Source organism: Takifugu flavidus, chromosome 17 (assembly GCF_003711565.1).
Source record: "Takifugu flavidus isolate HTHZ2018 chromosome 17, ASM371156v2, whole genome shotgun sequence".
NCBI classification, from domain to species: Eukaryota; Metazoa; Chordata; class Actinopteri; order Tetraodontiformes; family Tetraodontidae; genus Takifugu; species Takifugu flavidus.
This window is the reverse complement of record NC_079536.1, coordinates 7,742,460-7,768,201: the sequence shown is the minus strand read 5'-3', so window position 1 is coordinate 7,768,201 and position 25,742 is coordinate 7,742,460. Positions and strand designations below refer to the sequence as shown.

General features: G+C 41.0%; 2 protein-coding genes across 9 annotated transcripts in view; one reads left to right on the top strand and one right to left on the bottom strand.

Annotated features, from left to right (window-relative positions):
- LOC130514016 (paramyosin-like) overlaps positions 1-18,209 on the bottom strand; it is a 76,024-nt gene extending 57,815 nt beyond the window's left edge. For 3 of the 8 annotated variants that reach the window (XM_057013361.1, XM_057013364.1, XM_057013363.1), the window contains exons 1-5: positions 17,735-18,209; positions 15,949-16,098; positions 7,469-7,539; positions 3,002-3,122; positions 1,095-1,172 (exon numbers count right to left, since the gene is read on the bottom strand). In XM_057013361.1, coding sequence (XP_056869341.1) covers positions 1,095-1,172; positions 3,002-3,122; positions 7,469-7,539; positions 15,949-16,098; positions 17,735-17,764 — 450 coding nt within the window. In that variant the 5' untranslated portion in view covers positions 17,765-18,209. Of the gene's footprint in view, positions 1-1,094; positions 1,173-2,617; positions 2,828-3,001; positions 3,123-7,468; positions 7,540-15,948; positions 16,099-17,734 lie in introns of those variants that run through there. The other 5 variants (XM_057013365.1, XM_057013368.1, XM_057013369.1 and 2 more) reach the window with 5 other exon arrangements.
- Positions 18,210-18,312: 103 nt separating this feature from the next.
- Positions 18,313-25,088, top strand: pex2 (peroxisomal biogenesis factor 2). The gene is made up of 2 exons (XM_057013349.1): positions 18,313-18,423; positions 23,618-25,088. The coding sequence occupies exons 1-2, from the start codon at positions 18,420-18,422 to the stop codon at positions 24,580-24,582; spliced, it is 969 nt and encodes a 322-aa protein (XP_056869329.1). The 5' UTR covers positions 18,313-18,419; the 3' UTR covers positions 24,583-25,088.
- Positions 25,089-25,742: the final 654 nt, after the last annotated feature.

Genomic DNA, 25,742 nt, shown 5'->3' with positions numbered 1-25,742 from the left:
CCCTCCACCCTCGCTCCTCGAATCAATATTTTGCAGATTAATTTGGAGCGGTTTGCGGTGCGATGGCAGGATGGAAGGAAGGTATGTCGGAGGTGGAGGAGAGGACAGACAGTCTGAGGTCTGAATTAAGACCAAGTGTTGTGTTTGTGTTGTTTTTTTGTTGACCCCCCCCCCCCCCCCCATGTCACAGGATCATACATGTGTACAATTTGTTGTCAAGATGTAACCAAATAAACACAACAAAACATAATGGATAATCTGGAGACGAGAAAATTTATAGCAAAGATTGTTAGATGACTGTACCCATGTATGTGAAATGAAGGTGTGCTAATAGTTTAGAGTTTAGCCTCAGCATGCCTTGTTTTGTGTGTGTGTGTGTGTGTGTGTGTGTGTGTGTGTGTGTGTGTGTGTGTGAGCTGCTAAATGTAGAGAAACACTTGCACTGACTTATAAAAACAAAAAGTATGATTGTCAGCACCAGAAAAAAGTAAGAATTTAAGAGAAACTTGCGGCTTGCATTAGTCTGGAGAGATATAATTTACCAGAGTTAAAGTAATTGAGGTGTTGCTATAGAAACCCCAGAGTAACAGCAAACAAAGGGCATTAGTCAACAATAGGCACCTTTTTGCTTGTTTTTATCTGGTGTTACGGTACTGATGCTAATACATAGCAGAATGCAGAGCAGAACTAAAGTCTCAACCCGGGATTCTGGAACCACTTACTGAGCGGAGATGCGCGTTACTGTCGTGTCATTGCCGTGCATGTACTGTTTCAGCTTGTGGACCATTGCCTTGCTAGCTTAAAACACCAACTTTCAGCTCATGACTTCATCGCTTTGTTTTCATGTAAATAAACAAAAGACTGTTCATTGCAGGGATATTGTGCCTACGGGCGATTAATTTTACATCTTTGAAGCCACAATGTTTAACTGTATGAGTAGATAACGCACCATTCCCCTTGGCCATGAAAGAAATAATTGAATCGATGCAGTGGGAATTAGCAATACAGTATTATGTGGAATAAATCATTTTAATTCTAATTAGTAGTGCTTTACTTTCTTCTTCTGCTGTGCTTAATGAACAGTCCCGTCCCACCTCAGCGTTTGCGTCGGCCTCCTCCTGCTGCAGCCGCCGTTCGCTCACGGTGCCGTCTTTCTGGGTGATCTCCTTCATCTGGATTTGCAGCAAAGAAGAAAACGACTCAGTTACTGTGACGTTCTGGGACCAGTCAACTGTCACAAAAGGAAGAATTCGAGTCACGTCGGAGTCGCTCCTACCTTTCAAAATGACAAGTACAAAGAATCAGAATCAGGCAAGTCAAATTTAAATATCACTTTAACTGACAGGTGTGTTAGTAAAGGCTGTCGTCCATTCGGCTCCATTAAAAGTGTAAAGACCTCTTCACTGGCCCATGTTTACAGCAACTTTAACATGACCAGCGGCTTCACCCTGTCTCCAATCAAACACTTTCATTTGTCCTTCTGACACTTTCTGTTTAATTGAATGGACACGGATGGCTAAGAAACCTCCTTCCACTAACAGAAAAATAATAGCTTCCGTTCATTTCCCGATGTTAAAGTACACTTGTCAGGGATTAGAGTAACTTCCTATTAATCCAGTGATGAAATAAATCCATGTTGTAACTACTATAAGTTGGATATGGATAATGCAGCTCACTTTTTTCCAGTTCAGGTAATAAAAGAAAAAGCGATATGAAGTCACTAACTAACCTGTATGTCTATTCTTTTGGATATGAGGGGCAAAAATTTGTTCTGGTATGTTTAATCTACCTGTTTCTTGAAGCAGCCCATTAATTTGCTTTAAAACTGGATGGATTGAATATGCTGCATGCATCAACTCCCAGTGAAGATCAGAAGAAACTCAATCAGAAACTTTGTTCTGCTATCCCGGTTTGTGTTGCAGTGTTATTACACCTGGTTCGGACCATCAGAAGCTATTTGACCTGTGTCTACACCTGCTCCACAGAAAACTAGAGCTGCTTAGCTTAAAACTGTTGATTCCTGCGTGAAGCTAGACTCCAGCAACCTAACAGACTGGGATCAAGGGAACTGCTAAGTAGCTCACATCATCATTACAACTGAGAATACACAGGGATTAAATAGATTCACTCATTGTTTTCAACATTAGGCTAATATTGTTTTAATTAAGACTCTGTAAAGTTCCTCGGTTCGCAGAAGCTCGCTGACACAGATGAAATCCCCTGGAAATCATCTTTATTGAGTTATGCGAGTCTGTGGAGGCAGATGCATCCCACCATCTGCGCTGCAGATGCGCATGTCGGACACAAATGTAGGCGTAATGAAAAAATAAATCAACATTTGTTGAAAATGTGATTAGCAGAATAAACCGCAGTCGCTTTACTGGCGTCGCCGACACTCTGTAATCGCATAAACCGCTAATTAGTGGCATCGCAAATAAGGGAAGTCGCTGGCTTGCATAAACAAACAGTAACCAGGGCCTGGTTTACCACAAGCACAAATCACTGTATATGTGTGTGTGATTGTGTGTGCGTGTGTGTGTGTGTGTGTGTGTGTGTGTGTGTGTGTGTGTGTGCCACAGAAGACAGTAAAACAGCAGTAGGTATAATTTAGTGACACCTTATAAGGAGGTGTGGGAAGGTTGTAAAAACCTCCCTGTCTTAATCCTGGCCGTCGACGCCATGTTTGTTACCCCAGGCTTGGAGATATGCTGCTAATTCATCACACACGCCGCAGCTTCCTGTTAAACCTGGCTGCACACGGAGCGCTCGGAGCGCAGCTGCCAAAACGATATCGTTAAAAGTCTCCTCCGCCTTCGCAGCCGAGCTTCTAAACAATAACAAGAAAGCAACTTTTGTTTAGGTCGTGAAGGTGATTTTGATTTGTAAAAATAAATGAGTGCATAAGCTACTATATGACCATTGATTAAAACATCAGTTTGGGAAGGATATGAACATTGCATTTTTGATAGCTTTAAGTCACCGTAGAGAAGGAGCAGATCACCTTTGGCTGAAAACTGAGCTCTCTCTCCAGATCGTGCATGAGTGTGTCCTCGGTGTGCAGCCGGCTTGTCAGGCCATCCAAAGCACAGGCATCACCCACAGAGGAGCGACTGCCACAACGACTGTGGCAAATGGAACAAAAACACAGTGGAGAGACTGAGAAAAGACCAAATATTTGTGTAAACAACTTTGCATTTCTAATATGTCCTGTAAAAACACATTAAAGAGGTTCTCATTTATCAGCAGATGATTCAAAACAACGTGTTTATGTCTGAGATGTGATGCGTTCAACAGTTTAATTAAAAATCACACAAGCATGTGCGTGCGCGGGCGAGTGTGTGTTTCCTTACTGGTGTAAATATCTTAAACACACTCAAGACAGCCAATGACAGCTGTCACACACCCAAGCGAGAGGAGAAAAGATGAAGACGGAGCAGAATTTCACATTTACCGGCGGCCACAAGTTATCCTGATGAAACTTTGCACAGATTAAAAAAAAAACAGAAAATGCTCAAATTTGATCAAGCGCATCTACGCGTTGGCGCCACGGAGGGGAGGAGAGGCAAGGTTTGACGAAAGTGACATGTGAGTGGATCGAGTGCGCTGAGAGTTAAATCCTTCGCTTTAAAAAAAGTGTGAAATGGAGTCACAGAGGAGAGCGTTAGACAGAAACCTGACTTTGGATTAGTCGGGTTCCATCTCTGCAAGAGAATAGGGAAGTGTGTTTGTGCTGTGCTGCTAATTCACTTTTATTTTCACTCTGAATTATCACTGTTGAGCGTTTCCCAGAGAAAATGTTTCAAAAGAATGTAGAAAAACTGTTCTCAGACGCTTTAATGTACAGAAATGTGTAGACAAAGACAATCTTTCCCTGAAGATATGCATAAATTAGATTCCTCAACTTTCTGCCAAAGGACTAAACCTTTTAGAGTGTTTCCTTTTTTATCATTCCGGGTCTTTTGGACTGAAAAGGTGAAAATGGAATTTTGAAAGCTTATTTTCCTGTCAGTTTGGTGGGGTTGAAAAAGACAGAAATCTTAAATTACACCACATTAAAGGGAGAATCTTTGAACAAGAATTGTCTAAAATAGGAAGGAGCAGAAAATTGGAAGAAGGTTTTTGAATGAAAAATAACTGCAGCCAATTTCATCCCTATTTTTACTTGCTCAGCAGGGAGGAAGTTCCTAAACCGCCATATAACGTGAAAGCACACCGACAAATTCTGTTTTGACTTTTAAAGGCCTTTAAAAAACACATATTCGCCAAAGTAAATGACCATTAACAAAAGCGCTGACGGCTTTATATTTGCTGATCAGCATCATCATATTATGGATAAACCTCAATTAAATACATGTGTTTTCGGAGCAAATATGGACCATTTCTGATCTGGAACGGGTCAAAATGTAAATGGATTAATCTTAACTTGTGCATATGTATGTGCATATTAGTGTGTGATTATGCAAGTCGCAAATGATTAACTGTAATATTACACAGCACAGCGCAGTTGGCTAAACAAATGGCAGAGTGTCAAACGAACAGATGAACAGGGACTTCCTATTTGCAGCCTTAAGTGTTGTTATGATTACTGTGTGGACGGAGAGCACACGGTGACTGAATATGAGTGAGCGGTGTGTGTGTATGTGTGTGTGAGTGAACGAAAGTGTAATATTAAAGCAGGCTCTCGATATCTCAAACTGTCACTCAGGCCTATTAGGCAGGGCTAACAAAATTAGTCATGAATATGCAGTAATAACATGCAAATTGCCACCCTTTCCCCTGTCCAGTGTGTGTGTGTGTGTGTGTTTGTGGGTGTGTGTGCGCCCTCAGGGCTATAGACATTGGCTATGTAAACCCAATTCTTTCTACATCATTACAGCAACAAGACATAATTCAAAGGACTAATATAAACATGCATGTAGCACGTGCTTGCGCACACACACACACACACACACACACACACACACACAAACACACACACAGCCTTGTATTTATCTTGTGGTAGACTTATATAGACATAATACGTAACCTCTCCCTAACCCAACTGTACCCATCCTATATCACCCCTGAGCCTGAGCCTGACCTAAAACCACCTCTAACCTCAACTTTAATTCAGGTCTTAAACCTCAAACAGTCCTTTGAAGTTAAGAAGGCCAGCCAAACTTCACAAGAATATCCTCACTTTGCTAGTAGAATTAGTATTTTGGTACTCCAACAAATACAAGGACACTCAATTACCCTGATACAATCGCTCACTCATACTTTAGGAAAATAGTTCATAACATCTTAACGACGTTCGTTTGGAACGTTCAAACACACAGAGCATCAATGTGGTCACAAACATGTAGGATGTCTGTTGCCTTCATGTCTCCGGGGTGATGTTTGACACAGGCTGGGTGCTGCCACAGCAATTAACCTCCCTGTTAATGAGAAGAGCTCTGTCAAGCAGCCAGATGGCACCGCCTGGCACGCTGCCACGCCTACACACATACACACACACGTGTACATTCGCACACTTGATTTCCCAACCCCCCACCCCCCTCCCTCGCCCAACAGTTGCTGGTTGTCAGCCCCTCCTCCCTTGAGGCAGCTCTTTCCTCTTTGCTTCTCCCCCTGCGTTGTCACCCCCTTCCCCATCCCGTCGCTAGCAGCTGCTTATCCATGTCACAGCGCTGCAGATGTCACAACTCACCAGCTGGGAGAACAGCAGGGGAGAAGACTTGAGAGGAGAGGGAGGGGCCTTCTGCCGCTTTGCACTTGACACCAGGAAACGCACCTACCGGGCGACGATTCATGAAGTCTCATGTGATTGAAACGACTGATTCACCCACCACATTTGTCACGTCAGGATTTAAAACTTTAATACTTGTAGAGCCGACAGAACCTGTCTGCGTAGGCGAGGCTCCGAGATGCGTCATACCTCTTACTCTGCGTGTTAATGAGCAAGACACTTGTCCGGCAACGTGTCCCTGTCTGCAGCCCACCAGGACCTCATATTGATTATTTAGTCTGGCCTAATAGGACGAGAGGAGCCTGAAAGTCAATATGAAGAAAAAGAGACATACGCTCCCCTGTCCTGAGAGAGGACGGGAGGGGAAAAGGGAGAGATGGAGACACAGATAGGAGGAAAAGTGTTATCGCTGTCCTTGCAAGGAAGAACTTGGCAGGGGACACCAGAGACTGCAGCTGGACAATAACAAAGACACAAATGAAGCGATGAGCAGTAGAAACATCTAATTTCTCAGCTTAACAAAGAAAAGTTTGGAAATAGAACATCTTCACCCAGGTACAGTTTGAGATAAGTTCAGTTCCTGCCTTTCCCAAATGATTTTCCCCTCTTTTCCCCCCTAACTAACTTCTCAGCATTTGACTGCTGGTGGCAGAAAAAAAAAAAAAACAGCACTCAAGTTCACTCCAGTGTAAAAGGATCTCTGCAGGAGATTATACTGGGAGGAAATAATTTTTAAAAATGGGAGGTGGAAAATACAAAATAAAAGAAAACTGACACCCACTCACACATCAATACATCGATGGATCAGAGAGTGTGTGTGTGTGTGTGTGTTGTGTACACTATCTGAGCCAAAAAATATATAAATAAACCTGTAGATAAACAAAAAAATATATGCGGAAATGGAGAAGTAGATGAAAGTCAGCTTTTACCGTAAACACACACTCTTACACACACTCTCACACACACACCTGGCTGAGTGATGCTACCCTGGAGGGTGGCTTCAATCTGATGTGTTTAATGTTGACGCTGGTGGCAAGAAGCACACACACACTCTCCCACTGATTCAACTTGTCTGTCATTTTCATTTCCTAAGACCTGATTTACTCATTTCATTTACTTTTTTTTTTTTTTTTTACCCAGGATCATTTTTTTCATTATTATCACATGTGCAGCCATTTAAAATGCTCAAGGTGTGATGCAAATCCCCTGATCCCTAAGCTGACTGTGGATCCATCACACCTTTCCGGGTGGTCCTCAGGATGGGCGCAGCCAGGCGTTCATCTGTGCCACATTGTGCGAGACCAGCGATTCCGGCTTGGCTTACTTGTAACTTAAATCACCTTTCTGCTCCTGACTGAAAATGAGATGGGACAAGTTCCCGTTCACTCCTTTAAAGATCTGGGAAACTTGAAATTAAATTGTTTCTTTAGATATGGGTCTGAAATGGGAAAGGGAACGCGACTTTAAGGTAATTTGGGTGCCACAGGGTGAGGAATCATATCATACAGGGATTTGCATATCGCCATGGGGACAACAGTGTTACAGCAATTCCCAAAGGAGCTCCGACTCCCTCAAGAGAAACAGAATCTATGAACCCAGTGAGGGGCTCAGATGAGTGTCTGACTTAGCTTAAAGTTACTACAAAGAAGTTTTATATATTGTGATCTCACGGTAAAGTTTCTGGGGCAACATAAGTTGCCTTGTTGATAGAAAGCAGTCAGGAGACGTCCATGTTCATACCTGTATGGGATGTTTGCTACAGACCCAACAAGCTCATCCAGCAAAAGCCTTAGCACAGGAATTCCAGACATCTGAGACAGACTGAAAACAACATCTTTAAAAATATCATTCACAATTAGCAACATTTGATGCTGGTTTGAGGATTTTTTTTTAACACAAAGCAGTTGAACCACACAGTTCTACAAATCTATTTTGTTGCGTTATAGAAATAATCAACTTCCATTATCAACAAATTTAAGAGAAAATGCAATTTTAGATACTTAGAAATCCTTCCATATACAGAAAGCAACAGTCAAGCACACAAAAGTTAATAAAAATTGTTGGACATTCAATATGTTTACAATTTCTAAGTGTCAGACCCTCTTATGAAGGTGGGAGCCAGAGCTGCCGATCCCGTGACCCAGACCCCGACAAGACGGCGAATACTGACACGACCTTTTAATTAAATCACCACTTAATAGAGGTAGCTCTCCGTGTCGCAAATGAGTTTGTCAAGGGTTTTAGATGTGATAAAGTCTGTCGGCCCGAAGGGGCTGAGGTGCTGAAGCGATAGCTCAGAATTTCCAACTTGATGATCTTGGTGATGATGTTAAAAGGAATCATTTAGGACCAGCAGATAGAACCATCTATACAGCAGCTGACCACTGGAGAGCAATCCACATACTTGGCTCCAGTTTAGGAAGCCCTGTTGTGCGTTTTTAAACATAAAATCAATGGCTGGAACTCAGATTACATTGTTTAAAATACATCACTAAATGAAAAGCCGCACAAAGTCATTTGTCTAATTAGCAGCCGTCTAATTGACTACATCGCTCTGTTAGTTTGCTCATGAGGTATGCAGCAGCTAATCAATTAGGTTACGCCACGTCTGTAAGCACGTCTAAGACAAAATTAAATACTGCAATCTAATTTGATTCAAAAATGTTGGTGGAAGCCTTTCTTCAAGATCGATCTTGATTTTAAATCAGCAGATTGCCAAGCAATTAAGACGCAACATGAGCACAGAGATTGGACTCAACAGAGGATCTATGCACAAATCAAATCTCCTTCCACGTAGTCTTTTACCCCCGTGTTTCATATCAAATAACCATGTAAACAACCTGCAACACACTTTTTTCAGCCATGCCCACTGAGAGATTTTTCCTGGAACTAGATTTCGAGGTTATTTGTGCAATTTTATGAATAAAAGTCCTTTACAAAATGAAACTGACGAGGCAGTTGCTTCTCCTGATGTAATGTAGGGAAAGAATTGCAAGATTCCTGCTCAGGAAACAAGTTCTTTAACTTCACCATTAACCCTTCAGCATTAAGTAGGATGTATTCGCCAAATACAGAGAAAAAAAAAAAGAAAAAAATTATATATATATATATATATATATATATATATATATAAATACCGTAAATAAACAGTTATTTGTTAAATATAAGTAGGATTATGATGACAGGTACATTATAATGCTAAAACATGTTTATTTATTTGTTGCTATATTTGCTTACATATGATATACATGTTAAGGACACCCTCTGCAAACAAGCTTATGTATTATGGTAATTTTGGAATATAATTCCAGAAAAAGGAAAAATTTGAATCCAGGCCCGAGAGACCCAGCAGAACTGGGGAAATGCTGGCCACTTTATCGCCGTGGTGACACAGGTCACCATGGGAAAAGGAAATCAATGTTGAGAGCGATGACTTACAGGTCAACACAAGGCCTTTAGTGTGCCTGTGTGTGTTTAAAGTCTAGGGATGCGGGTGTTTTAATTATGTCCTGCTCAGAGTAAAAAGCTAGCACGTCTAGGCATTGAAGTACGTGCAAAAAGTGAAAAAGAACAAATTATTTTTTAAAGAAAAGTAAATTTTCAACCTTGCATACCGTGAAGTTACTGAAAAATGAAGTACAAATGCGCAAAAAGACCCTCGCTGTAATTCACAGTTCAGTTTGGTTTCGGTATGACAGTAAGAACAGCAGGCGTGCATCGAGGTCAGGGGCTGATTTAGGTCCACTGTGTGTTTGTGTGTGCGTGCATGCCTTAAATACCCTTGGGTTAGCAGGAGTTACGACCTGCTTGCATTATTAAGGTGAGTAGTAGGCCGTGTTATGTATGCCTAAACAGCCGGTCCATTCATTAGGGATGCAATCCCCTAAGTACATGAAAAGCGCACGGCCCGTGCTCCCTCTCCCCTTTACCTCACTGAACTGTAAAGTAGACAAAATGTTGGTGTGATGTAAAGAGCTTCAGATAAATCAGAAACAGGAGCAAATTAATAATATGCAATGAAACAACATTAGCTGATTAGGAATGTATGGCTGAGTGGTGGGTGCAATTTAGAGGCGGCTGGCTTTGGTGTTTGGAGTAAGGTCTCATATTTCTGTGTGTGTGTGTGTGTGTGTGTGTGTGTGTGTGTGTGTGTGTGTGTGTGTGTGTGTGTGAGAGAGCGAGAGAGAGAGAGAGCGAGTGAGAGAGACAGAGAGAGAGCGATTTGTTAGTAATGTGTCACCAGTGTCTCAGCTTTATAAAAAGCCCTGCCATCAATGATAATGAGCCCTGTAAAGGTTATGACCTGGGTAAACCGGCTGGTTACAGGAAAGGTTAAATATAAGTGTGTGTGTGTGTGTGTGGTGTGTGTGTGTGTGCGCGCGCGCGCGTGTGTGCGCACGTACATGTGCTGTGCCTTTACTTGTAAATTTCCCCGTGTGGGACAATAAAGGACCTGAATTTGAATTTGAATCTGAATCTTTACTCACTTTTTACATGACGTCTCTTGGTTGTTTAACGGCAGCAGATGTTCTAAGAATGGACTTTTAAGCAGGACATTTTGGTTGTGCCCTCCGCTCCATTCCTGTTTTTTTTTCTCATTTGTACCCATCTCACAGCACAATCTCTCATTTCTTCCCAGGACAGTCGTTTGCCCCCCGTACACCCTCCCCCTCTCTTTCTCTCCCCACTTTATATTTCCTTCTTTCCGCTTTCTTTGATATCTGAAAATAGCTGTCCATTTATGCAATCATTTCGTGTTTTTTCCAGCCCCCTCACCCACAGCTTTTGTCAGCAGCTCGGTCAGCTGAAAGCAAGAGCGGAGGGAAAAAACAAAAGCATGAACGCGAGTGTATGAGTCACGGGATTAGAGAACTCGACGAGGGTGACAGTGACTTGAAGCAACACATCAGCATCTTCTCCCACTATGTCAGGTCTTCCATGATTACAATTAGGATGTATAAAAAAATACGGACTTTAATTTTGTCCAGATTACGCTTGAAGTAAATGCCAAGAGATGTATGTACAGGTTAGCATAGAAAAGAGCCTTGAAGATGTCAATGACATCAAGATGAACTCAATGACCCTCTATGATGCTACGCAGTGCCTTCCTTTTTTCTTCTCAAAGTTAGATAATACAGCATCTCTGCTGTGTCTTTACCCTGATGTGCATTTGGCAGTAAAGCAAATAAACAAATATCCCAAATGTTCCACATGCATGCGGAGGTCATGATTCAGATGCCGCTGACAGCACCTCATCGCTTGGAATGATGCACATAGGAATAAACAAGATTAGAAACTACAAATCCCAAGATGGTGTCACTTCACGTCAAGCATATTTCATAAAATTCATACACCAGCGCAATTAAATGAAGTTATATTACTTAATTTAAGTTGCATAACTTAAAATGCAATTTTGCTCATTTTTACCACTCACTCCTTTATATATTATTGATGCCCAACTTTGGTTTATTTCAATATAAACCTGAAAGCTTCTGTTTGATAACTTGTGTAAATTATACACATTTATAATAACCAACACGTGAATCATTTCAGAGTGACAATTTTGAATGGAAATTAATAAAATCCTGCTGTCTAGATGAAGGCCCCACAGCTGACCCAGTGTATCATACAGACTACCTTGAGTTCCATCCTGATGCTGATATATTCCCAAAGGTTTACAAGGGCAGAGCACTACATATGTAAGTTTGGCCTTATGGCTGACCTTACAATGCACTTAGTATCCTGTACAGGGAGTAATGCTCCAGCCACTCCTCCAAGCCATTTATTCCAGCTAATGACAGTCAAGCGCTCATAAATCAGCATTAGAAACCTCTTTCACCCTCTCTTTCTCAGTTAGCGTCCCCTCTCTTTGCCTTCCTTTGGTTATTTAGCCTCCTTCTCTCAGGCCGCCGTGTCTTCGCCGTTGCTCCGCTCTCATTTTTACTCTGTACTTCATTCATTTTGCCATTTTAGGACAGCAGTCTAATTTTCTGCCAGGTTGTCTGTTTTTGTCTGCTTCTTTTCAAAATACTTTCCCTTTTCTTTTCTCGCTCTCGCTGTGAACAGATCGGCCCCCTGATCTGAAGAATCGTTTGCCTGTTGATAGAGACGGCATCCTTGAACGTATTGGCATCTGTATTGATTTTAATTAAGCTAATTAGTACATTATTTGAAGGATCAATTGGGAGCATCCATTACTGAGTGGAGAGATGGGATGAATGGTGGTGATGGGGATGGGGGGTAGTGAAGTTAATATGGTAATGAAGACAATCAATTATCACTCACAGCAAAGTCATTAACAAGAACATTAGCATAATCAAGCATCACGACCCTGTGACCTCTTCTGCTTTTGCACTCATTTGTGACCCCTTCCAAGCAAGTGTGTGTAAGAAAGAGAGAGAGAGAGATGGAGAGAGATAGCGAGCATGGGGGATGTTGCAGGTTTCAGGGTTCACAGTATGTTTTTAACATAGATTTGACTGTAGCTTCAAACTTCTCAAACAGGTGGCAGCTCCAGAGGATCAGAGATGGTTTAAGACGACAAAGCATCAACGGTCAAAAGGACGCCCGCTCAGGTTCTGTTGTTCATCTGTTATCCTGAATAAGGGAACGGTGGGAGGGCGCAGCTCTGAAATGGCCGCATGGCAATTTCTCTCCAGAGTGCAAGATTTCAAACCCGCAACCTCAAAACATATAAGATGTGGATTTTTGGATATGTTGTATTTATGAAAAAAGCGCCCTAATTGCAGCAGTATGGACTTTGCAGCACCTAGAAGAGATAATGGAGGTAATTTGCAGTATATTTCCAAAAGCAAGAAGCTATAAACATTGAGGTTTGCCCTACGTCCCAACACACAGCCTGTTTCAGAAATCTTATATTCACATTTCCAGGTCTCTCTTGAGATTACCTCCATTTTTTGTAACATTTTTGTGACACTTTCGCTATTATGCTAAGCCAGGTTAAAACTAAAGTACACCAATTCTGCTTTAAAATGATCTTGCAGGATAATCAACATTAAAGCATCTCTCCAGTATTTTTGGATGTGAAGTCTACTTTCTTAACTTGATAGTTGATCCTAAGAATCCCTTTAGGTAGTAATTCAGGTCTGGAGTGACATTTTTTGTGGATTCAACTTCATGACAACAGGGTCAAAGTCCAGATCACTTCACTGTCTAAATATATAAAGCTGTATTACTCATTTGGTCCTTGAATCATCATATTTTAATAGCCCTAGTTCTGTCTTTCAAGGGGAATGTCATAAATAATCATGAATGCATACTCACACACATACACACACATGCACACATATACAAAAGGAGGCTTTCATTGCAGTTGGAAACATTTCAGGCATCCATATAATAAATTTTACTTGTTAGAATTTCCATCTTTCCAACTAAAAATTACATTCTGTCATCCCTCTCTTCAATTAACAAGGAGCAATAACAAGCACAAGGATACTTCCACTTTTATCCACAGCAGAAACAAAATAGTACACATCTTCAACACAGTCATGATCCCATAACCGTGTTAAACGACTCAAAAAGCTATTTAGGCCAGATCACTATGTTAAACATGTACACATGATTAGCATTTGGGATTTATTAGTAAGAAGGGGTGGGGGGCGTTCAATGGGCCAAGATGATCTTTTCTGAGCTTACATAAAAGTCACGTCAATGTTATGAAATGCATGTGATCAGAATCATTTCTACTAATTATTTACACTTTGCTGTTCAGTTTTCTCTGGGCTCAAGCTGTTGAAATAAATTAGATGAGGAAATAGGAAAAAAATGACCCTTCCCCCCCATAATGAGATTTGGAACCTACTGATTTTTTTGTTTTTAGAAACTTATTTCACTAATTGGGGGCTATTCTTAGAAAGCCTGGAGCTCAGATCAGGAGATTTTACATATTTACAGTCCAACTTTTCACCATGTGCAGCCTGTTAGAATGGCTCAAGTAATGCAGAATGACATGATGGCATCGTTCATATGCTCGCGCTATTGTGTCACACATCTATACACACAAACACATCAGGGAAGACACACTGACAAAGCCGTGATACATCAACTCTCATTGGGCAACACTATAATCTTTTTGAGAGGCAGTAGTTCTTCATTTAAACAGGGGAATAAGAGGGACAACCCAGGTGAGGCAGAGTGAAGCAAGGTTGTCTGGGCAGAGCAATATAATTAGTCTGATCAGAAAGTAGTATAGTAGTAGTACAGGTAGGCGACAGCAGGAACCTCAAGGGTTGTTTATTACGAACCAACAAATTCCAAGGACAATGATAATGCCACCATGATGAAGGCTGCTGATGCTTCTGAACCTTCAGATGGCTCAGACCGCAAACATCCACTTGATGTTTGCCAAATTGTTTCAAATCAAACCTTTGTCAAAGCACGCTCAAGAAAAATCCTCCCTTACAGAGCTTTACCGTTTTTTGCTACAGGTTACTTAAGCTGTTGCGTTTGGTGAAGTCAGTAACGTTTCACCCGTCTGCCTCTGGATGGTAAATTGACAACAAACTAATTGCACCAGTCTAGAGCAGAGAAAACAAGCCCTGGGTTTCATGACATTATGTCCACAGAACAAACTCTGTTCAGTGTCCATTACAGTTCAACCCCATTGAAACATCAACAATACCGTACAGGACGATTCAATCAGATGTAGCCAAGCTCCTATTACAGGTCTTATTGCATTGTTTACATGGTGGAATGGTCCATAAGTACTTCTAAATGCTCCTCTCTTCATTTGATTGGATTTCACATTATGGGCATCAGGGTAGAAAATACACTGTTGTCCCCTGACTATCCTAATAGACTCTTGAGTGAAGTAGTGCATTTGTTTGTATTTGTTTAGCAATTGAGTCCCTAAAACACACAAGTAACAGAGAATGTCGTTAAAGATGGGCGAGAATGGAGACTCGAACACTCCGGAAAAAGCCTGATAGTGATGCAAATGATGTTTTTAAAGCTCATTTGAATAACTTCACTTTCAGCAAGGCTGGATGCTATTTTTGTTTTTATAGCTGGGATCAGAGTTTTTTACTTGCCCAAATTCAAGACAATATAAAGATGCTACACAACATTTCTACGCTCTCTGGAGATTAGCATTTCAATACACTTCCAGTGCTAAGCTACTCGGCTACTCGTGCCCACCCACGTTTGTAAGTGAATTTGCCCATTTTTTGTCCATTGGGAAGGTCTGTAGACTTCTTGGCAGGCTAACTAGTTACACCAAGATTTTTTTGTTTTACTGAATTCCAAATATTGATTATTCTTTATAAAAATTGGTTTGGGAAAAACCACACTGGATGGTCTCAATACTGTCTTATCAATGCACAAAACTAAATACAGTCCCTCCATTAAACGTCATTATTTTTATACTACTAAAACATCACCATTGAGATTAGCTATAAGATTTGTAAATGTACAAATGTAGTTTTGACTCAAGTAATGTAAAGCATAGCAAGACCTTTGTGACCGGTGCAGAAAAAAGCATACAAAGCTCGCCCTCTGACCTTTCACATAATGGCCGATAAGTACTGATGTATAATCGACCATAATTACTTCTCTGTGTGCCACATCCACTCAGAAGAGTGAATATTGATGGAAGCCTGCACATAACTGAAAATGGAACAATACCTTAAGGTCACCACATCAAGTAATGATGATGTCTTTATTGTCCTGCAGTGAGCTCAAACAATCTAAAAAAAGGGAGAAAAATTCCATCAAGCATTTTTGCACTCCATTTTCCATCTCCATCTCGCAAAGAAAATGCAACACTTCTTCACATCCTCCAGAAAATGGAAGAACCTGAGCCAACGACATTATAACCTATACCAGTTTGCATATACCTTGTGTTTCAAAGTTCATCTAATGATGACTGTAACCTCCTCTCTTGATATTATTCTGTCTAAACAACAGCTGCTCCTGGATTTATCTGGTAGTTATCATAGTCGGTATGAATACTGATTTCATTCCTTTCAGTCCAAAAGCCATAGGACTCAAATACTACATTCTGCTTAGGGTGACACAAAAGAAGGGAAAAGGACAACATTGAACCTCAAGTCATCTGTGTGCGGATGGTTCTCCTTTTAACCAGATTTTGTAAAAACAAACAAAAAGGAGCAAAAATAGCTTAGTTGAGATGCAAATGAATTTAAAATGCACTGATGTGAAAATGAGGCTGTACAACATAACAGCCTGTAAAATCTTACTTGCAGAGCAGAGCCAGAGCTGTGTAGCTTCTCCAGCCCGTCGGACGCGTTGTCATCAGCTTCCACCTGCAGATCAGCAATGGTCTGAACCAGCACCTGGTTCTGGTCCACAAGGTCATTCACACATGACAGCAGGAAATTCACTTTCTTCTGCAATAATCACACAGCAATGTTACACTGGGTCAGATGGTTCAAATAGTAAAATTACTTTATTGGGTCAAATAAATGACAAATAAAACTCAACAGAATTCACCAAAAGCACTGAGCAGATTTGTACTATCAAGAAAAAGACCTGTATAAAAGATATCCTTAACCAGAATACAGCACAGTACATCAATATTTCAAGCCAATCACACAGTATATATTGCATATGGAAGGGTGTATGCAATATATACAAGGTGATGGAGATGAAGCTGGTGCTTTTTCAAACCCCATATGAGTACAAATGTAGTTGTTTTAGCAAAATGAGGACATCCCAATATTCTCAAGACCTGTCATAATGCATCATCATACTTTCACATCCTTTCAGCTGAGCCTTTTATCTTCCTTTTTTCCATACAGGGATTATTTTACAGGTGGTGAGACAGAACACACATACAGTGATCGCTGCTTTGATAAAAGAGGGGAATGCAAGTAAATGTCATGATTCTGTTGCCTTGAGGAGCCCCAGTACATCTTTGTTCATAAATGTCTGTCCCCTACAGTCAAAAAGTCAACAAGTGGCGTATACCGCCCACCGATGCATAGTATCACACTAATACGTAGCTGCAGGGAAAATAACTTCATAAACTGCAAGATGTGACAGTATCTAAGCAAACACTTGGGGTTGGTTTCATGGTTTAAGGTGTGCAACTCAAAATAAATAGACCATCCTAAATAACGTGCTAGTTCCCTCTCTACTCTTTCTAGTTTACAAGTTTAAAGTACCTTCAGATATATTTTCCAAAATGAGTTTAAGTTATCTTCATTTTTAGATGTATTTAGAACCATTATAAAAATACAAGGGCTTCAGGGTGAATGGGTCTTTTGTTTTCAAAGGACAAGCTTTATGACTAACTGCTTATATCAACCTTTAGAACTTGGAAGCTCCTGGATTCTTAACACATAACCTTGTTAAGGAGGCCCACGACTGGGGCTGGCTGACCAAAACCCATCTCTGAAATCTTGTTACACTTGCTTTGATGCACAACCTATCTCACACAGGCAACATTTTGAACCTAAATGATGTCACATGACAATCTTGATGATTAGAAACCTCTCTTTTTTAAATATGAGCATGGATCTGTGTTCCTGATCCTTGCTGCTTAGATGGAAACATAATGCAATTTGCCACCTGTTACAAGTGCTGTGGCTTTATGAAAGCACCCCTTTGCTTCCTCCTGTCATTTATCTGACAGGACTGAGGTCATCTTCTGATACCCAAGTCAGAATGGACAGGATGCTGCTTCAGTTTATATTGGATGAATGATAACCTAATGACAATAAATGGAACCTACAAATCTTGCATTCATTTTGCATTTAAATGGGTTCTTTAATAATGATTTATAGTGTTAACTTGATCTAAATTATTATTACAAATCAGGTCCCTGCTATAAAAGCAATACACTTTGCTTCTATTACGGGTAGTTTGAGTAGCTTGAATTTAAACACAGTTTCTTTAGAGACAATGTTGTTATCTCCAACTTAACACTTAAACACTCCCTTACAAATACGATGGCAACGGTGGGATTCGAACCCACACCTCCAGAGAGACTGATACCTAAATCAGACATCTCAGAACATTTACCTGATATAGTTCCTCCAGAGTTGATTCCATACACGCTATCCTCTGTCGATAAACTTCGTTGAACTCATTTAGAAGCTTTCTTATCCTGTTGAAACTTCTCACAGCATCCCTAAATTTCGAATTTCGGCTCTAACCCTGTGCTACATTCGAGAGCTCACCTCTGTCGAAAGGCAACTTTTAGTATTCTCCTGACTGCTCGTGGTAATATCTGATGTAATCTTAAAAGGAAGACTTATGATCACATTTCTCACAATTCAGAGACTGCAGGGACTCCTAAGCCTAATCATAACACAATACGATATTGCCAATACCTGCTGTTTTTGATTGGTATTTTTTTAATGCACATCGGTGTGCACCATGGTCTCAGTTACTCAGTTTAAGTAATCGCTTATTTACAAAACATTGTGGTCGCTATGTGACGTTTCAACAACGGATAAAATTCAATTGTAATAATTGCCAGCGGTTTCCTCTGGGCTCTACCTCTGCCTTGATGGTAGCTGCACTTGATTGGCTAAATCCTACTGAGCGTCTCATAAGTGTGACGTTTGCTAATCTCATTGGTGAATCTTCTGAAAGAGGCGGGCTTTGATTACACAACCCGGAAATACATCGTGGTCCTCTCAGACTCCACTGTTATGGACGCTCAGGACTGGTTAGAAAGATCCACAGTCCCCAGTGAAAAGAAATGGGTAAATATAACGTTGCTGTTTTGATTGATGTGACATTATGTTTGTAATATTCTCACGTGAAGTCTAACTTTATTTTCCTATCCTATTCGATCTTGTATTTGAAGCAACGCCTATCACCTCCTAATCTTACCAGTAAAATAACGTCAGGTGCATATAGATGTGTAGAATGCATGATGCATTTGTCAAATGCAACTCTGACTCCCTAACTTCGTGACTGCGTGTGATCCTCCTGGAGCTGGTTAAAAATAATTCCACCATTTTCCCAAATAATCAGTGCTAAAGATCAAAACACTCTGCCTCAAGAGTCTAGGCAAAGTTGATCTTATTGATTTTCAAGAGATTTTATTTTTCTCACCCCAATCATCACTCCACTGCTCTTATCTGCCTCGTGCATATATCTCTCTTTTCGTGTGGCTTTGACTGCACTGCTCTCATACACCCCTTCCAAACCTAATCCCCACTGTGATTATCACATAATGCTCTTGCCTTATTATCAAAATGGAGCAGATTTGGCTTTTGTTGTTGCTAAAGACTGATGGGCATGGGGTAAAAAAAAGGAGATGGTGTCATTAAGTAGTGAATATTGAGCAGTTGGCTGATTACACGAGATTGAAGAATAGGCACTCTCTGGAGCTAAACACTTAGTGTAATGAGAGTGTTTTAAGGTATTCACTGAATTTAAATTGGGCTATGATATCACTCCTGGGTTATGAGGTCATTTAAATAGTTCCCAGATGAGTGCTAGCAATTAAAAACATGACATTTTTTGTGCCTCTTTATAAAATCTCACCTTCCTGCATTTATTTAGCAGACCAAATTTCTGGATGAAGATATATTCTCAATGAGAATGACAATGATCATGCTATTACTTTTTTAGTTTTTCTCAAATTTATATTAACAATAACTTTTTATTTATTTATTTATTTTAGCTTTTCCTTGTTCAAGACCTATTTAGGTATCTAACATCTCAACATTTACATTCTAATGATTTTCTTTTCTTTTATGAGGAAATATATTCAATTTACTAATTAAATGGTCAAAATGCTTTTTTAAGCATTAAACACGTGTTTAAAAATATTTTCTTAGTTGTAGTTTCTGAAACTTAACATTTAACAACTTTGTTGAAGAAGCAGATATAAATTGGTTTCAGAAATGTTTACATAATTCTGTACTGAAGGTCTTCTACTGACAATACACCTACCAATAAAGAAGAAACATGACAGTTGATGTAATTAAAAAACGGACTGCACTCATGAATCACATTTGGATGGTTTAGCAGGTACATTGTGAAGCCACAAAGACCACAATGCGCAACTTTTTCCTTCGCATTTCTTTCATATCAGGTAATTCCACTGCAATTTTAAAGTAGTTGCACAAATATTTAAAAAGTGGCAGAATGTTTTATCATTTAACTTACCTGCTTTTTACAACATAAAGAGAGGTGAGGAGGCTAATTAAATATTGTGCAGCTTCGTAATGTTTTCCACAAGAACTATGGCCCAGATGATCTCCTTAAAAAGACACAACCTTGGTGCTTTAATATTCTGTGTTTTCCTTCATATTCATTGTGGCTCTCTGTCCTCTAAATGTTTCATTACATTTTAAGTTGTTTTTCTCCAAACCCTTGTACTTATTACTCACACAGCCTTAGCATACTGAACTGTCATACTCATGAAATCAATTAATTCTGTTAAATAATTTACCTTCGGAGCAAACCGAGATTAAGCAGACTGCATTTTTTTTTCCTTTTTCCATGCATTAGATGGAGTGATGCGTATTTTCTGTGTTCAGGCATTAACTTGGCCCTCGCCCCATGGCTTGAAGGAGTCTTGGGTGATTAGAGAAACAGGAGAGCCTTGATAAAGCATTAGTGTGTGACACACACACAGCCCGAAGACTCCTCTGTGCATTTGCACACATTCATTTTTCATGAAACGGACTCATAACAATTAGTCTGGTTGCCGCCTGGGTAATCTTAGCATCCCTGTAATGCCTTGCGGTCCTGCTGTATGACATCACTCTCTTCGAAGTTTTAAATCTGACATTCTCGTCTGTTTTCGTAGTGAGGACATTAGCAGGCCGTAGCTAATAGGCCCACGCACCTTCCTGGAGAAAAGCGGGGCAATAAAGTGAGGGGGGGGATGGGAGTACGACAGGAGTGCTCAGAGAAATAGGTTTTATTCACCGGGCCTTTTACGCAAATTAATTTACATGAGAAAAGAAATAGGACTACTGTAATCTTGCACACTTCACCAATCTTAAACCCATTTAATGCTACAAGACTCAAAGAAAGCAAAGTGAATATTCATGTGTTATTTCAACAAATAGTATGTTATGCCAAGTACACTATATAACTACGGTTATTTGAAGTATTGAAGCCAAACACATGCCACCGCTAAATCCAGACTGGGGAACATACATCTGACAGGTATGTGTCTCTTCAGAATACTTGTATCCTGAATAAATGGCAACACACAATCCTCCTGACGTATTTCACTTTCCCAGTAGCCCCTTGCCCTAAACACCCATCATCCTATCCCTTGATGCCAAAATCAAGGTCAAGGGGAAAATTTAGCCTTTCCCCTGTCTATGGACTATTCCCTGGACGCTGCAGTTGAGCCGTGCATGCTCCAGGATTGTTCCCTCCTCTTTTATTGTGACCGCCAGTCCCAAGGTCAGCTCCTTGGAAGAGGTTTGAGCTTATCTGTATCCCTTTCTATCCTATTTCATTTTTATCTGTGCCCTCAGTTTCTACTTTTTTCCCCCCTTGACTGTAGAATGATGTTCAGACCTTCCAGCTCAGCTCTTCATGATGAGGTTTCTGATGTGCTTGACTTTTTGCACAGCCATCTTTGCATATCCTAGCTGTCATTAAGCCTCATTGTCTAGTTTGCAGAGGACCTGCTGCAGCTGCAAGGCTTCCTCTGATGCAGCGTATACCTCTGTTGCCTCATGTCTCGTTCACAACCCTGGTCATGCACCCCCTCTCCCTTTTTTAAAACCTTTGATGCTATTGAAGTGTGAGTTTGAATATTGTTGTTGTTGTTCCAGTCTGGAAGCTATGGCTGTCAGCCCTGAGTCATGTTTGTCTCCACGGAAAGAAAAAGTTAAGCTTAAAGAAAGTGATCTGACTCAAAATAACCTTTAATATTCCTTCCAAAAATGATATTTCTTGTTGCAAAAAACACTTTTGGGTCATTCTTTTTGGGGTTTTCCTTTTGATTCCTCATCTGCCTACATTCTACTTCTATTCTTTTGTCATTTACACCAAGAGAAGGCATGTTGTGTCTGACCCACCCAAGAACCAGTGGAAATAAAACACCCCTTTACATGCAACGCAGTCATGCCATTTCCTGTAGCCTACTTAAATGCACAGCTATACAACACACTGCCTTTGATTGTGAGTTTTAAATGTTACATAAAGAACATTGATTAGTAGTTACTCACAGGGGGGGAAAAAAGGCGAACCTGTAAATTCAAATGCGTCATTTTTATAGGCAACCTGGCACTGACTGAATTCTCTGCTTGTTATATATTTGGCAAGTGCTCCAAGTCTGAAGGGAAGCTGTCAATAGCAATCCCAGCTATTGATATGGCAGTGGGCAGGAGATGTTACTTGGCCCCGGACTCCGGCATCCCTCTGATCCCTCTACATCATAATTACATTAATATTGACAGACCCTTGACAATAGTCACATTACTATTGATAGGTGGCTGTCAATACAGTGTTTCCCCAAATAAAACATATTCATTCATAACTTGTAAACTGCTCGATAAAAGGCTTTGAAAAGAATATTGGACCCGGCTGGGTTTACTCTCCTGAGAGTGCCGCTGCTGTGACAGGGATTTCCACCACCTGCCTTTGTGTGTGGAACTATGGACTGATAGATTAATTTAACTCCTATATTAAAGCTCTGCATAGATCAAGCCTTCTTCTCTGCTACCTGATAAATGCAGTCACACACACACACAGGCATAATCTGTGTTTTTATACCTGTCAAGGAAAAAAACTTCAAGATTTAGCTACCACAGATGATAACTGTTTATTGGTTACCATACTCATTCAGACCTCTATTTTATTTTTATTTTTTAATCCAAACTCAACTTCCATCACTGGCAAGGTTCTAATCGCTAAACATGGCAGCATTTCAAATGCAGCTCAGGACATTAGTCACACATGCTTACTTAAATGTGAATTCATACTTTTTTTTAATTCATTTGCTAATTCTAACTTTGTGGAAGTGTGTATCCCGGCTCTATTTAAGCATCATCAACCGACATAGGGTCCTGTGTGTCACAATAAACTCAAACATTGTGACCACATATGAGAAAATTTTTCTAAGTTCCTCTGAAAGTGACTGAAGTGACCATCATTCTCTCTCTTTCTGTCAGAACTGCCATATTTACCCTGCTGAAATCTCTTTTAAAGCCTCGTGACAAATCCCGTTCAGCAAGACACAAAAGCCACTGTCAGAAAAAGGCCTCTCCGTCTCTCTCCCTCCATCTATCTCCCTCTCTCTCCTCTTCTCTGTGCACCTCTTGCTCTGTCTCTCCTTGTGTTAGTTAGTCTCCCCACTTCTTAAGCGTTTCATGTGAGGAACGGCCAGATAAAAACTGGGGGGACTGTAGCACAAAGTAGTCCGGACTTCACAATGGCGAGCTCCAATATGGACTTGACTCTAGGGTGAGGAAAAATTGTTCCACTCTTGGTGGATGTTTACGGTGTACCAGAGACTATGCCGTTAGCCTAATCCCTGGTGATGTGATTTGTACACACCCCTATCTCCAGAGGGAGCAGGCGCCAAGAGCCCCAAGGCTTCACCTCCTGTGTGTGGGTGTTTGTGTGTATTTATAAATTGGAAAGAACTAAGACACCCCCGCTCCACTGCATTGCACAGCTAAAAGGTTGCATTAAGGATGGGTATTTACACGTGAAAAGTGATTTCCTTTCCGATGTAAAAAGAAAATAACCTTTCCTACAAAATCACCCTCACCTTCTGAGCTTTATTCAGCATAAACTATTTGTTCTTCAATAGTTAGACTGCAGGTGATCAACTGATTATTTTTTTTTAAACATATCAATTTTATCCAGTGCAATCTTAGCTAATTTGGTTTTTTGCTTTTGCTTCATCCTATACCTGAAAATACTTAGAACACTTAATAAAATCTTTTTTTCTTCCCTATTTGTCAACAGGTTTAGAAAGAAATGCAAACAAAACAGAGGCATCTGGGCTTTCTGGTTCGGACCAGACTCCAGTACTGCGCATCAACCAACTGGATGCCCTTGAACTAGACTCAGCCCTTGAGCAGCTGCTTTGGACCCAGTTCTCCCAGTGCTTTCAAAATTGCCGCCCAGGTCTTCTGACTCCAGCTGAGCCCGAGCTAAGAGCTTTGCTCCAGTTGCTTGTGTGGAGGTTCACTCTGTACTCGAACAGCACTACCGTGGGCCAGTCCTTACTGAGTCTGCGCTACCACAACCTTCTTTCCTCAGTGACCCGTTACAGACCTCTATCCCGTAGACAGAAATGGGGTCTGGCGCTGCTTAACGTAGGTGCCCGCTGGTTTCAAGAACGTTCCCACAGCTTGCTACTGTGCTTGGGTTTGAGCGCCGGCGGGTCTGTGTCTGAACATGACGTCAGCTTAATCACACAAGGACTCCGCAAATGTTTCAACCTTGTTTCTAGCATTGCTCATATTGCAAGTCTCATCAACTTCTTTGTGTTCCTAAAGAAAGGTCAGCACCCGCTCTTGGCCGAAAGGATTGTGGGAGCTCAGGCAGTGTTCAGCAAGCCCAACGTGGTTCGGGATGAAACATACCAGTATATGAACCGTGAGCTCCTGTGGCACGGCTTTTCTGAATTCCTCATTTTCCTGTTACCGTTGATCAATACGCGCCAACTGAAGGCTATCGTGTCTTCTTTTGTTTTTGGAGATGTGAGGACAGATACACAGGCAGCACCAGAAGGACAAGGGCTTTTAAAAGAGTGTGGTTTGTGCGGAGAGTGGCCCACCATGCCTCATATGGTGGGATGTCGCCATGTTTTCTGTTACTACTGCATCAAAAGCCACAGCATTGCAGAGCCTTACCTCACCTGTCCAAAATGTGGTGCGCAGGCCAGCCAGCCTGAACCGTTGAGGATACAGGTGGAGATGAAGTGATGTGCTGGACTTGTCAAAAATGGGGGGGCAAAACAAATAGAAATATATGATGAATGATTCAATGTACTGTTGATTAAGCCCAACCTTTTTAATTTGGGAATAAAGTATATGTCAACATGTGTTTAACGGTCCCTCTGAGCATTTTTGGAAGAATCACATAGTCTTCTTGTAAGACTTTATAAACAGACTTCGCTCTTTATTATGTCTGTGTCTTTCCTGAACACACATAGACCTGCCATGTTTAATGTATGTGCTTCTGTATTGACTCTCCTCTGCCCCCTTCCTTTTCTCCAGCTGGACTTTGGAAAGAACTATTTGTCTTTGGTGCAGTGGACTGCAGAGAACCGCACAGAGCATATATTTGATGAGTGTCTGTGTTGATTTATGCTCTGAATTTGCTGCGTGTATTTGTTGAAATGGGATTATTTGTTCTGATGAAAAATGCAGAAAGTCAGCTGAATAAATAATGAGAGGAATTTCTGATGCCTCTCATCATGGCCAAATTAGCATTTGTTGTGTTTTTTGTGCCTAAATTGTGTTTCAACATCATTAAAATTGATAGAGTGCTACCTCTTGGGTGTTTATCTCGTTAAGTGGAGAAGAGAGAAAGAGATGAGGGAAAGTTATAACAATCAGCACACTTCTCTGTAGACAGGCCCAGTCGTTCTGACTCCCATTATCCATTTTCACAGCACCCCAACATGCTGAAGATCAAGGGGGCAGCCAGGGGCTTGGATTGAATCACATACACAGACACACACTTGACAACCAGCCCCTCTTTTCCCTTGGCCTTTCTCTCTTCTGCTGCCTTTCCGTCTCTCTCTTTCTGTAATCTCCTGGGCCCTCGCCCCTATAAGACTGTAGTAAACTGTACCAAAACCCAGGCAGTCATCTCCTTCCTCGCAGGCGAATTACTCTCTAATCCCTGTAATGAGTCCAAAGATGCTTATTTATGCTGGAGTTAACCTCCACAAGTGAGCCCAGCCCCTGGCCAAATGCACCCCAGCTGAGTGAAGCCTTTCCTTGGCTGACGAGTGGATATGGGTGGGAATGAAGGGGGATGCTGGCTACCTCCATCTCTCATTCCCTCCTCCCACCTCCCTCTCTGATCACTAGGGCTTAATTGCTGATTGCCAAGCCGATCAATCGGAACTGCAGGC